This window comes from Schistocerca americana, chromosome 11, assembly GCF_021461395.2.
Source record: "Schistocerca americana isolate TAMUIC-IGC-003095 chromosome 11, iqSchAmer2.1, whole genome shotgun sequence".
Lineage (NCBI taxonomy): Eukaryota > Metazoa > Arthropoda > Insecta > Orthoptera > Acrididae > Schistocerca > Schistocerca americana.
This window is the reverse complement of record NC_060129.1, coordinates 83,522,252-83,537,316: the sequence shown is the minus strand read 5'-3', so window position 1 is coordinate 83,537,316 and position 15,065 is coordinate 83,522,252. Positions and strand designations below refer to the sequence as shown.

Here is a 15,065-nt window from a genome sequence, read left to right as displayed (position 1 = left end):
TGGCATCCACCTTGTAAAATGGTGTGATCCAAATTAATTTGCGCTACTTTATTTAATATACAGGTAGTGGCAAAAAAATGTGTTTTGTGGTTACACTTTTTCGTAAAATTTCAGGTTGTTTAGCAGACTGCAAGTTTGGTGAAGTTATTTTGAGAGAAAAGTTCCTTACTTGGCTCGACACCTTCGTCCTTCCATCATGTTCCGCAGAAGCTTTAGTTGGTTCATCCGCATTTTTGTGGCGCTGGTCATATTTACTGGCTACAGTCACCCAGTTCCTGTTACAGGTAAAAATTTTACTTTGTTCGATTCATAAGAGTCTGAGTATGATAATGGATAACAATTTATTGTGAAATAATGAATAATAAGCATAATTTTTTATTGAGATTTTTTGCGAATTTCTTTTTCAGAATCCTATACGGGAGTCACCTTGCATACTTTAACAACCGACAACTCAGGTAAGTGTTTGATCCGTTAGTACTAAAAACACCTCATGGTCCACGGGGTTCATTTGGTGCTATTTTATTTAATCACGGCAGTCTTATCTGGTGGTCTGAGACGTCCACGCCGGCGCCGTGGGGCGGCGGTCGTATTCAAACACAGTAGATTGCTACTTGAATATATAGGGATTTTATTTTTAAAACAGCGATAAATGATGTAAAATAATTGTGCTCTAACTTAATCTTAATAATGTGATATCTCATTTGTTCAGAATGCTGTCTCGTCCAAAGGTCACACAAACTTGTATTCAGTACCGTTCAACGCTCCTGAATAACAGGCAATACGTACGTCCCACGCTACTACTTTGCCAGTAGCATAACACCCGTGGTATACGCCGGAGTGAACTTGTTTGGATATCTGCTTTGGGTCACGTTGCAGACATAAGTATACTGCGAGCGGACTTCGCAACATCATTGGGTATCAGTGTATCATCGCTTTCGGTGTTCTAGAAAGCTCCAGTTCGAATGCCATTTAGTCATCACGTTACGTATACAGGATGGTCTTTACCACCGTATACAGACTCTAGGGATTTATCTATGAGAGGATACGGAACAAAAAGGTCTAATGAATTTACGTTTGGAAACGCATGGTTTCCACACCAGACACAAATTATTCATACACTGTTACAAAGACTGCGGCCTAATACTCGCTGTACCACACAACGACAGTTACAGTACGTAATGAAAATGGTTTCCGTGTGCCTCAACGCATGCGTGTATACGCGCAGTAGCGTGCTCCGTCTCTCACATTCAAATCGGCCAGGCTGCATACGAACAGCGTCATAGGCAGGATGAATACGCTGCTCCAGTGTCTCCACATCTGCAATGTCTTCTGCGTACACGGTACTTCTGAGGTGGCCCCATAACCAGTAATCGCACGGGTTGAGATGCAGGCCATGCAACTGGCGCCTCTCGGCCAATCCTTCAACCTGGGAAGACACGTTTGATATGCGTCCGGACGTTAATGGCGAATTGGGCTGGAGCACCATCATAACATAACCACTAGAATCGTCAATGGCACTTCTTACAGCAAGACGCCCGTAAGAAACGCCGAAAGTTCCCCTCTGTTAGGTGACGTGGAAGGAAGACTGGTCCCAAAATACGGTCGCAAATTATCCCAGCCCACCCATTCCGGCTACACCGATGCTGATGATTCGCTGTCATCGTACCACAGGGGTTCTGCATACTATCCCACAGATGATTGTTATGAAAGTTGAAGATGCCACTCCACGTAAGGCTGGCCTCATCGGTGAATAGGATGGATGACACAAATCCTGGAATCATGGTTGCTTGGTGAAGCAACCGACGACAAAACTGCTGCCGATGTGGAATGTCTGTCGCTAGTAACCCCTTCACACGCTCTAACTGATAAGGGTAGTAACAATCGTCATGGAGAATGTTCCACACGGTCGTCTTGCTTACCCCGTACAGGCCAGTCCATTGCCTGGTACTGACAGTTTTAATCACATTTTTTACCATGTCTAGTGTCTCTTCATTTCGGGTACGTCCTTCATAATTTCCTGCATGTTAGGTCATGACGTGCCAGAAACAGTACGACCCTCTAGGAGGAAAAAATGCATTCTATAAGTATGGCTGCGTGGTATTGCACTGCAGCTTCTGTAACAAAGTGTGATTGAATAAATGGTCTCTGTCATGGGAACCATGCGTTTCTGGACATCATTAGAACATTTTTGTCCCTTATCATCTCACTGATCAACCCCTAGTGTTTGTACATCGTAGAAAAAATCACCTAGTATCTTCCATAGACCCTTACAGTGATAAAAGCAAGCTGTCTACGGAACGTAATAGTAAAATTTTCAAAGAGGGTTACCAACACGCCTTTGGTTGCATTATGCTGCACACTGTACGCCTTTTTTTTTTTAGGGACGTACTGATGTTGCAGATTTCATTTTTGACACGCAAGTGCCAAATGTGGCACGAAACCAGCAAAATGGAGAATCCGGCAGTTGCCTTGGCTACTTACTCATAATTTCGTATACAAGCCAACTTCCGCTATTTCCTTCGTGTCCGAGTAAAACCAGAAGTGTCAGATAAATTCGCCTCTAAAAGTCACGTCCTAACACTTCATATCAATTTTAAACAAGTTATTCGTGTTAACTTTATCAAAATCGGTGTTAGTGTCGCACTAGATTCCGTATTTTCGTACGCTGTGTGCCATGAAAAACGAATTTTGTGCTATAGCATCCGTTATGAGCAGCATTTATCCTCTATAAAAATTCCGGAGTAGCAATCTCATTCAATGATATGTTTATCCCATCATTCATTGTATATCAACGTGAATTAATATAAATTTTTGAGAATTTTAATAAGTTACCAGTGATGAGAATTACGTATGTCGTAGAAAATCGGTGTTTTTGTAGCACTTGTTGTAAGTTGCATGTCGTGTTCCATTGTCTGCATTCACCGCAAAGTAATTCTTATCTTGATTTTGTTTTCGACTACAGCCTCTAAAAAAATTCAGGAGATTAGTAGCATTTATAGAAGGTGATACTGAGGCTGTAAAGGAAACATCGATTTGAGTACGGACTGCTTCAGATATTATCGGTAACTAGTCCAGAGTATAAAAATGAATCTCTAGGCTTAATTTAATGACACTTGTCTACTATTCTGTAAGACATTACACCAGCCACACTGCAGTCCTACTATGAACACTGTCCTCGAACGTGGGGAGAATTAGCCGACGTTCATAAGCTAAGATCAGCCGCCTGCAAGCTGCTGTGCGTAAGTGCTTCGGGAGAGTTACCAACAGTCTTGTATACGATATACCACAGGTACCTCACGCTATCATATCCTGCTGTCACTTCTACTCGAGGTACATGATCTGTCACCGCCCGTGCACTTGGCTGTGAGCGGTCTGCTAGTGGTACTACTAGGCTGCATGGACGGCGGAGGCAGGGACTGGGGAGGAGTCAGCACGTGGTACTCATCACCATAACCAACAAATATGAGGTTCAGGCTTCCACTCAAGTCGAAACTGAGTCAGTGAGACTGACTTCAGCTGTTGAGTAACATGGTATGTGCTGTGTCGAGAAGGGGCAAACATAAAAGGATAGGATCTATTAACAGGAGGAAGTTGAAACGTACGGCAAGTGAATGTATCCCTTAGGGAAATGCAAAAAGCGATGTGAGGGAACACTAAGTGTGTATGGCTGGGAGCCTTATTCAGCATGTTACAGAGGCCATTCAGTCAGCCGTTGAGAGAGCAGCGCGCTACCAGCTGCTGACTGTGCTCTGCGGCCATACTTGGATCATTCAAATGGCAGAGAAGGTTGACAAAGCTGGCCTCATCTAATTTCAGTGAGACTCACAATTTGCTGCAGTGCAAAACTGGCCGTGCATCCCACGTTCTGAATCGAATGAAACTACTGACTCAGAGTTCGAAGGTTCTGTTACAAAGCAGCCTGAAAATTCTTGGACTTGCATCAAGGGGTTGAGTACTCTATGGACACCCTAAATGGGTGAGGTGTGTGGTACACATCAGAGGCTGCTGCTCAGGTAGCTGTTTGGGTGTGGAATGTACACAATGGTTTTTAGATTAGACTACTCTTCGTATAGTCCAGATAACGATAGGCACCTGAAAGTGTCAGTAATAGTTCCAAAGAAGTGTCACATACTTGCGATAGCATTGCAGTTCAAGTAACTTCCGAAGCACTGATATCAACGTGCCAGGGTTTGAAGCTGCCCCAGTACAGCTCACATAATTCCCAGTTCAGAAAGCTGGTGAAAACGCGGAATTGACAGCAGTGAGACACTGATAAAACTTGCAACCTGTATCGAAAATATACACTGAGATAATACGACATTTGCCACAGGTCACAAACAAATTGTACCAACAAAAACAGAAACATAAATTGCGTGTGAGGCTTTCTGGGAAAGACACAGTATCATGGTGGGCATTCATGTGGAATCAGGTCCCTCTGTCAACGTCTAGACCTACTCCAGATGCAACCAAAAATTATGCAGAAGCCTAAAGCACTGTTATATAAGTTTCCAAGTCATTCTCTCATTGTTGAAATAGATGTTAATTGGGCAACAATCTACTGGTTAAATGACAGTTCAGTAAGGGGTGGGGGAGACATCTGGTGAAACATTTCTAAATGAGTTGTCTGATGATTACCTAAAACAGTCTGTTTGGGAGCCCACTCATGATGTTGCACCTGATAGTTTCAAAATGACCATACCTCTTTGAGGAAGCTCCCACAGAAACTAGTATCAATGACCATGATTTACAACATGCAAATGACCACTAAAACAAGTAGCAGATTACAAATATGTTCAGCAAACAAGATAAAGAAGCAATTGTGAACTATTTGAATACTAAACTCGAAATATTTAGCTCTTGAGAACAACATGTAGAAAAATTGTGGTTGAGGTTTACAAGAACAGTCAGCTGTGCACTTGGTACGTATGTAAAGCAGTTCATGATAAGAGGGACACTCCACGGTCTGCATTCATTTGAAAGAAACATCTAATGAAAAAGAGACAACTGGTCAATGAATGCTAGGCAAAACGTAGACCTACATGTAGGAAGATGCTAAATGGATTTGGCTGATGAGAGAAAGTTCCGTCCAACCTACTAAGCCTACAGAGTGACAGATAGGCACAACAAAAAGACTCTCATAATTAAAGAAACACTGTCTTTCATGGTGGAATGACCGTTATGTAGTGCTGGAATGGAAACAGGGAAGGCGTTGGATGAGTGAAGACAGTGACTAACAAAGGTTCCCACAACCTGCCTGGCGTCCTCCTTTGTTAGTCACAGCCCTCACCCATCCAGCAAGGTGCCCTGTTCCCATTCCAACACTACCCAGCCATCATGCCACCACCACCCCAGTCTTTTTATTTCTCCACTTTTCTGCTTCTTCCCCTCCCTCGACACCCTTCTGCTGCCCTCTGAGTAACCTGTAGCACTTCACTGTCCACCACCCTACCATCCTGCCGCTCCTCCTCTCCCCACACCCAGTCGCCACTCCCACCATGCACTGCCCTCTGTCTAACCTGTAGCACTTCACTGTCCACCACCCCACCATCCTACCGCTCCTCCTCTCCCCACACCCAGTCGCCACTCCCACCATGCACTTGTGCTGCTGGTCACAATGTGGTTTCAGTTGCCTGACACTGCAGTCGTGTGTGTGAGTTGCGTTTGCTCTTGCGTTTGCACACTCGTGTTTGTGTGAGTGCATGTGTGTGTGTGTGGGGCGGTGTGTGTACGTGTATGCATGTCTGTCGTCTCTTGTTGACAAACGTCTTATCGGCCAAAAGCTTTAATTCTGAGAGTTTTTTGTTGTGCCTATTGCAACCCAGCATTTCCGCTCTATGGTGAGTTGCAAGTTTCCTTTTCGTAATATTGTCACATTCCATCCTGGATTTTTCATAATTTGATTCCTACTAAGACTATTGTAATAGAATAGGAAGGATCTCTCACGAAACCAAGGAGATTCCGGCACCATGTAAAGCTGGTACCAAAGTTAGTGTTCAGACACTCGTAGACTGGGTAATGACAGCAATTAAGAATAGCAAAACAAAATCAGAAACTCTGAATCAGTTTTCCGAAATGTTTGTTTAGAGATGGTACTGTGGGGTATTGCTCCAATTTGTGAAGATGACAGATATAGATGTAGAATTAGTGTCACTAGTGTTGAGAAACAGCTGAAATTTAACAAGGCTCCAGAGCCTGATGGAATCTCTATCAGATCCTAAACCGAATTTGCGACTAAGTTAGCCCCTCTCTTAACCAAAATCCTCGTACAAATAACACAATAATACATTGTAAATCTCTATCACAAATAACAGTGGCCAGTAGTTGGGAGAAGTCCGAGGAGACACCCATCTAGTAGAGGGGCAGCAGGAGTCATTCACAAAAATACCGTATAAAATCCTTGCCATCCATTTGTTATAGGATTTTTGAACATATTCTGAGCTCAAATGTAATGAGGTTCCTTGAATAGAAGGACCTCATTGCCAATCAGTATGGATTCCGAAAATAGTGACATTTCCTACATGACATCCTTAAAGCCATAATCTAGACAGTAAGATAAATGCAGTAATTTCGGATTTTCGATAAAATCATTTGACTCAGTACCATAACCACACTTATTACCAAAAGTAAGATCATATGGCGTATGATGCGAAATTTGTGGCTTAACTGAGGATTTATGTGGAAGGGAGGACTCAATTTATAGTATACATATTTAAATGTACGTCGTATAGGGTGAGTCCGTTGAGGATATCTTTCAGCATACCTTCAATGCAGAGAAATTGGTGTGGACAATGTAAGTGTATTGGGACTCGCTGGTTCTGCTATATATTAATCGTCTTGCAGCAATTTAATAGTTTTAGAATTTTCGTGGATGATGCAGTTATCTATAACGATGTACTATCTGAAGAATTCTGCACAAATATTGAGTAGGATCTTGATAAAAAAAATATAGTCACCAATGAAAGAGTACAGCTGGTACCAGTTAATTCATACAGATCTATGGGCGTTACAATTTGGGACATCAAACGGAACGATCATGTGCTCTCAGTTGAAGATAAGATAGGTGGAAATCTTCGGTTCATTGCTAGAATACTAGGGTGATGGGATCAGTCCACAGAGATGATTGTTTACAATTGTCTCATGTGACGATACTGAGAATATTGCTGTAATGTGTAGGAACCGTATCAAATAGGACTGGCAGCAGGTATTGTAAAGACGTAGAGAAGAGCAACACGAACATTCAATGCTTCTTTGATCCATGAAGAAACTGAACTGGCACACTTTGAAGATAGACAGAAACTATTCAAATAAAGACCATTCTGAAAGTTTGAAGAAGCTACTTTACGCCTCGAATCTAGCAATATACTACAACCCACAGGTGTCGTGAGGATGAAATTAGCTCAATTACAGGACGCACAGAGGTAATTTAAACAATCATGCCCAAGCTCCAATTGTGACTGGAATGTGAAGAAGCCCTGATAACTGATACATTAGGAGGTACCCTCTGCCATGCACTTCAAAGTGGTTTGCAGAGTATGGAAGCAGATGTATACGTAGATGAACAGAGTTGATGGGGTTATCGAACAGAAAATGTAAGATTTGTGTTTCAGAAAGCGTGTAAATTCAATGGAGAGTGGGTTGAAATTAAAAGCTATTACTTTCTAATATCTCCGTTAATCAATGGCCGATTTTTCAGTCCATTGTGGATCCCACTATTCTGGATTACGAGAAAATTTGCTGTCACGCATACTTGAGAACTCCACACGACAGTTTCAAGCGAGCTCTCGTAGCGATCACTTTTTGATGTGCTCCCTTGCGTTGACAGTGTTGCGGGTTTGACGATTCGCACTCTACACGTTCTTATAAGTCTTTTGGTACTTGTAGCGTCGGTATCGTAGAGGAAGAGCTTATAGTGTGAGATCCGCCAAAGTTATACACCTCAACCTAGCCACACCTTCACGATCGTAGTCATCGTCAGTTAACCTTCTCACACTGTCCTGGTCATACCGCCACCCTAACAGGTTCATTCTTGACACCAGTGCAGCAGGCCATTAGCAGCAGAAGAGCAGGCCATATTACTAAAATGCTCTGTGCCGACTCTCTAATACTGTCCCAGACAGGTACTGGGTTCAGATCCCCTTCTGCTGTTGGCACAGTGCTGAAATACAGAGAACACTCTCGGGGTCATCCCCCGAACCCCCCCCCCCCTTCCCCCACCTCTCCACGACAAATTTGCTCGGTCGAGTGTCTACAGTGTGAGTCACTAACCATTGCGACCAAGAATAACTTGAAAAGTGTGACAGAACCTGAAACGTTTGTGGGACAAAGCGTGCATGGGACGATGGGGGTGATAACATGCCGTTGGCTTTTTGTTGCTTGGTGCAGTCGTGTCAAAGATATGAAGGTCAATTTTGTTTTTTTGAATGACATGCTACAGTTTGGTACTTATTTTATGAAAGCGGCTATCGAGACGAATCCAATGATGTGTAAGTTCTTTGAAGGTCAACAGGGTCACAAAGGTAGCATGAACGTCAATTTACAGAAGGTGTTCGAATGGCTCCAACCTTCTTTGTCATCACATCAGCAAAGCACCAGCTCTGACATTTCTCTCTTGAATATCTTAGGTGTAGTAGGAACGTCTTTATAAATAATGTCTTTTACGAATCCACACAAGAAAAAAATCCAGAGGTGTCAGGTCTGGTGAATGAATCCGTAACGACACATCTCCTACGCATCCAATCCAACAATTTGGGAATTGTCCCTGCAGCTCATTTTTAGCCATCATCGGAAAAGGTGCTGGACACCCATCGTGTTGATACCACATTCTGTTCCTCGTCCCTAAAGGTATTTCTTCCAATAACAGACCTAATGTTCCTTGCAGGAAGGTGGTATACTTCCTACCATTAAGATTTCCTTGTATGAGTAGGGGCCTATAATTCTGTCCTCCAGCATCCCACACTATAGATTCACCAACCACGGTTTTTGGTGTGCAACTTGCCACTGCCAACACGGATTTCCAGTTGCTCAATAATGCATGTTATTCAGATTAAAATTTCCATGAATGTAGCCTCGTCAGTAAATAAAATCAAATTAATAAATCTGTCATCCCTCTGAATATAAAGTTGAGACCATCGGCAGAATTCGACGCATACAGTTGGTAGCAGTTAATTCTTGGTGGAGACGGTTATGGTAAGGATGATATTTATGTAGATACGTACCAAGTGCACAGCTGACTGTTCTTGTGAACCTCAGCCACAATTTTTCTACATGTTGTTCTCAAGAGCTAAATATTTCGAGTTTTGTATTCAAATGGGTCACAACTGCTTCTTTATCTTATTTGCTGAACATATATGTATTCCGCTACTTGTTTTAGTGGCCATTTGCATGTTGTAAATCATGGTCATTGATACTAGTTTCTGTGTGAGCTTCCTCAAAGAGGTATGGTCATTTTGAAACTATCAGGTGCAACATCATGAGTGGGCTCCAAAACAGACTGTTTTAGGTAATCATCAAACAACTCGTTTAGAAATGTTTCACCAGATGTTTTGTCTCTCCCACCCCTTACTGAACTGTCATTTAACCAGAAGATTGTTGCCCAATTAACATCTATTTCATCAATGAGAGAGTGACTTGGAAACTTATATAACAGTGCTTTAGTCTTCTGCATAATTTTTGGTTGCATATGGAGTAGGTCTAGAAGTTGACAGAGGGACCTGATTCCAAATTAATGCCCACCATGATACCGAGTCTTTCCCAGAAAGCCTCACACGCAATTTATGTTTCTGTTTTGGTTGGTACATTTCGTTTGTGACCTGTGGCAAATGCCATATTATCTCTGTGTATATTTTCGATACAGGTTGCAAGTTTTAACAGTGTCTCACTGCTGTCAATTCCGCGTTTTCACCAGCTTTCTGTACTGGGTATTATGTGAGCTGTACTGGGGCAGCTTCAAACCCTGGCCAGATTCCCTTGTGATTTGACGTGAACTAACACAAGGATCTCGAACCACAGTGGCAAGAGTACCAAGTTCCGTTTCCTCGTTAGTAACTTTCCTTCGCCTGATATGCTTCCGATACGTTCAATATCCAGTTGTTCTCAATTTATCATACACATATTTAAATGTACGTCGTATAGGGTGAGTCCATTGAGGATATCTTTCAGCATATAAGTCTCTAGCTCTCACTAAATTTCGTTGGCACTCCCCGTAAATGAGAAGCATATCGACTTGTTCTTCGAAGGAATACATCATACACATTCGCTTGATTCGACAATATTAGTGCTCTATTGCGAAACCGTCGAATGGTGTTTACATGTGAAAGGCACGTTAGATGGATATACTATATTCGGCGAATATTTACTATTTGCACGATATACGAGAGAAAGTTGTCAGAGTGTGTGCTTCTCTAAGTGGTGATGTGGTAAGGAATACCAATCAATCCATGATAAGAAGATTGCAGTAATGCACTGATACCGATGGTCATCACTTGGAACACCTTCTGTAAATGGACGTTCATGCCACCTTTGGACATTCGTTGACCTTCAAAGACCTTACTGTTACACATCATTGCATTCGTCTCGATAGTCGTTATCAGAAAACAAATACCAAACGATAGCATCCCATTTACGAGAAAAAAACAAAGTTGACCTTCATATCTCTGATACGACCCTATCTAGCAACAAAAAACCAACGTCATATTGTAGCCCCCATTGTCCTGTGGAACATTTGTCCCACAAACTGTTTAGCTACTGTCATACTTCCGGAGTTACTTCAGGTGGCATCAGTTAGTGACTCTCCCTGTACAAATGGTACAGTTGATCTGATGCATGCCCATACTTCCTCCTCGTAGAGAACTTCGATAAGAAGAATGGTAAACTCAGTAACATTTTTCTGGGTTTGTGACTGCATTGTCAGTATGTAAAACTGCTGACGTTTCGGTCACTGTTGCATATGTCCTTCTTCAGGGTGTTTTTGCTTACAAAACATTAAACCAAAACACACTGCAGAAGGTCACTTGCAACAGTGACAGAAACATCGGTGGTTTTACAATGCAGTCACAAACCCAGAAAAATTTTACTGGCTGTGACAATGGCTGCGGAAGACTACAGTTATATTTAACATTGTTAAACTCCATCTGGTGTTACTGGCCAAGCTGTTGCATGCCTGTAGCTCTCATCTAAGACACGACATTATCAACATTAGCCTGCCAGGCAGAAACAGAGTTAATATAAGGCTGAAGTCCGCAGTGGCTGCCAGTAGAGTCCTCCGTTCTCAAAGTTCGCTGTATGTATCGCCACCTTCCTGCTTCATACATAGCGCATTATTCGCCATGTTGGTGTTAATTCGACAGACGAGCAGATAGGCGACGAAATGCAGAGCCAGTACCATATCGCAAGCACCAAATGCTAAGTCAACAAACATCATTTAAATCCGGAATTAAATGTGCTGCTTCCAGTCTGCGTGGTAATTTTTCGATCACGAACAACCCTCACATGTTGCTGTCTTGGGGACCGACCATTCTGTCGAACCTGTATCACTGTTACAGATATTGTCTGTGTTTGTCTTGCGTCTTATGTAACTTCTTTGCTCGTTTCTACTTAATACGGCTTCTGTATGCCATGCTCTTTAATGTAACAATGACCCAGCATTGAAAACAACTTAAAAATGAGCAGCGGATGCATTCATAAATCTGATAGAATGGCAACTGAAAATCAATTGGAGAGACGAGATTATAGGAGAGGTGGTGCGCATGTGTGGCTAGTCATCCAAGTAGCGTTCCATACGCGAAAACGGCGGTTCAGCCTTATGCAACCTGACTAATGCACATTTTCATCAACTGTGTCGGTGGAACATTTTACAAAAACAAGAAAACGCCACACAAGGACTGAGTAAATGTGAAAACCCAGTTTGTTTTTGCTGTATAAAAAAATGTATACTTCCCTTTCAGCTCTAAAAATTAGCCAAAGCTCATAGTGTTTTAGCAATGAATGTAATATTCTGAAACACAAAAATTAAATACGTTAAAAATCAAAAAAACATTTTCTGCTTGCACAACAACTCATTAAGTTTTCAAGATGTGTGGGTAATGTGCAAACGCCTTAAAAATGTGGGAAACTGACTACTTCAAACGAAAACTACTGAAAATATTAGCAACTACTTTATTTTATATTGAATTTGAATTAGACAAAACCATTTTTAAACGAAACAGTAATAAAAAAATGCTTCATATGCGAAGTTCACTTCCAAAATTCGCATATGTTAATATCTCCTTCATTTTCGGCACGCAAAGAGTGACTCCACTCCTCACACACTACACATTTAATCTACAGTTCTCCCCGAACGTCTTTGAAAAATGCGCCTCCACAAAAAACACAAATGGCATCTTCTTCAGTAGGTTTTTTTCCCCAACTGGGAGATCCAAATCTGACTCGCCAGAAGAGACATTTGGTGCATTGGGCTTTTCAACTGAATCCTCAGATAGCTTAAGCCGTTTCTGCATGGTTTTCTAGGAGGAGCTTCACGTTTTTTCTTGCTTTTGACAGGTGCCTCAGGAAGCTTCTGTTTACCCTTCATTAAGGGGTCTTCAGGGCGTGTTTTATAAGGCGAAGATGTCAAAACAGCTCTGTTGTAAACCATCCTCTTTAGAGGAGGGATTGGCGTGATGTCTTGTGAAGACACACCCGTGTTTGATGAGGTATTTGACAACGATGTTGACCTTCTGCTTTCTCTTTGGCCATCTTCACTTGGGCTGTCAGTTGTCACAGGTCTGAATTCGTTTTGAGTGTTTTCTTGTCTGACGTCATTACTTCCACCTGGAGATGCTGGATTCTCATCAGGTCATCTGACACTTCTGGCCTCATCTAAAGCCGACGTTACAGCTATAAAGTCGATTTATGCAAAAACAGTCCCGTCACGTGGGAAAATTCCAGTCTCCAAAAATCATTTTGCAGCAGTAGAGCCAGTCTGGTACTTTAGGTAGGCTTTCCCAAACAACACAGATATGTCATATGGTCCTAAGGGCCAGCTACTGAGCCGCAACCATTGACGAACAAAGCGTAATACGTTTTTATTGTGCCCATAAAGGTCTTATCAAGTGGCTGAATTTTATGAGAGGTGTGAGGCGGGATGCTTACAATTGCAACATGGTTCTCCCTTGCACGTTCTATAATTTGAAGGTTTCTGGCATGACTGTTATTCCCATCAAGAATTAACAACACAGAAGATTCTTTTGAGGGATGTGCCTTAGAGCCGGCCGGTGTGGCCGTGCGGTTCTAGGCGCTTCAGTCTGGAACCACGTGACCGCTACGGTCGCAGGTTCGAATCCTGCCTCGGGCATGGATGCGTGTGTGTGTGATGTCCTTAGGTTAGTTGGGTTTAAGTAGTTCAAAGTTCTAGGGGACTGATGACCACAGATGTTAAGTCCCAAAGTGCTGAGAGCCATTTGAACCAATTTTTTTTTTTTTTTTTTGTGTCTTAGAAATGAAGTTGTCAAACCACTCTGACAAGAGCTCAGTTTGAATCCACCCTGAAGGATGGCATTTACCAATTACCCTTAAGGCTATTATAGTCTTAATCATGTTTTCAGCATCCCACTTCTTCACAATAACTCTTGGTTTCCCATCAGTTAGCTTTCGTGGCATATAGAAACAGACACAAAACGTATTATAAGTAATGTATTTGATGTTGGTATTGAGGAAACGTTTCCACAATGCCATCCTATGTATTTCCACATTACCTACACAATGGCCATTTTCAATTTCGGTAGATTACATTAAGCAACTATCCATTTAAGGTTGACAAAGGACTGCTAAAACCTTCTATGCATCACCCTTTATAAGCTATCAGTAAAGAAAGATATCTACAAAGTATGTAGATAAATATAATACCACAGCTTCCCTCGAAAAAGGTTTAGAAAATGCGCGAACGTAAATTGCATCACTGTCACAGCGCCTGTTGCTCAGCTGACTGCTAACCCTGTACCATGACAAACAGGAACTATTACCACAATTTCTGGCTGCCCTACTAGAGTACAACACTCTGCACGCCAGGTACTAGACGTTCCCACATTACCCACACGCTTCCACATTTGCACCCCTACCTCTATATATGAACGTTTCTTTATTTGTCCCTCCTTCGATTCTATACCATTCGATTATTTGCAATTAAACTTTGCTGATCTGTTGTGTGTCAACAAACGGAGGCTTTTGAGTTGTATTAAAGTTGCTTAAGGAAGATCTAGAAACTGTAAGTGTCGAGAATAGAACACGCCAAGAAGAAACAAGAGCAATTATTGATAAAAGTGAAGCAAACATTTTAGCAGCAGTAACACACAATGCAAATGTAACTGAGAGGCATCTCGGAAGTTCCCAGCTTTCAACTGAATGCAAGTGGCGGCAGGCGAAAACGCTATCCGTCTGTGCAGGTGCGCCAGCATTGAGGCGTTACCATAGACGTCTACTCATATTTTATTTTCGAATATGTGGTGCACTGTCCTTTCAACATATTTGTGTGTGTCACATTGTTCAGCGGCAGCTCTTGCATTCCCGTATGTATGACGTATGTGAAATGAGTTGAACATAGATACAGATTTTTCAGTTCGTGTCTGACGTAACAAGTGGTGTTAATTATAAACTTCAAACTGCAGCTCGGCATAACACAACTGACTCCATTTTCTCTTCTTTTTACAAACTAATTGTAATAGTTTCCGCGAAGCAATAGTTTCACTATCAAGCGAACCGGATGGTGCAGTCGTTACGAAATTGGTTCCTTATTACGGAAGACGAAGGTTTCGAATCTGTGTCTGAGCATCCAGATTTAGGTTTTCGTGATTACCTTAAGTCGCTCCTGGCAAATACTGGAGTGGTTTCTTTGAAAGGGAACTGCCGGATTCGTTCCCCGTCATTGAAACATTCCGACCGTGTGCTCCGCCTCTAATAACCAAGATCTCGATGGGACTTTGAGCCCCAGTTTCCTCCCTTCCTCCCTTCAAATCAGGTTTTTACAAAGGGCTATTGGTCAATGTAGACCTCTAGCACGGAAGAAAAAGGCATCACGAACCGCAGAAACAACG

The 15,065-nt window shown here is 42.2% G+C and overlaps 1 protein-coding gene across 1 annotated transcript in view; it reads left to right on the top strand.

The window, feature by feature from the left end:
- The window catches only part of LOC124553766 (ankyrin-3-like), a 117,571-nt gene that overhangs the window by 49,599 nt on the left and 52,907 nt on the right, over positions 1-15,065 (top strand). Inside the window, exons 2-3 of the mRNA XM_047127702.1 lie at positions 115-284; positions 408-455. Coding sequence (XP_046983658.1) covers positions 197-284; positions 408-455 — 136 coding nt within the window. The 5' untranslated portion in view covers positions 115-196. The remainder of the gene's footprint in view (positions 1-114; positions 285-407; positions 456-15,065) is intronic.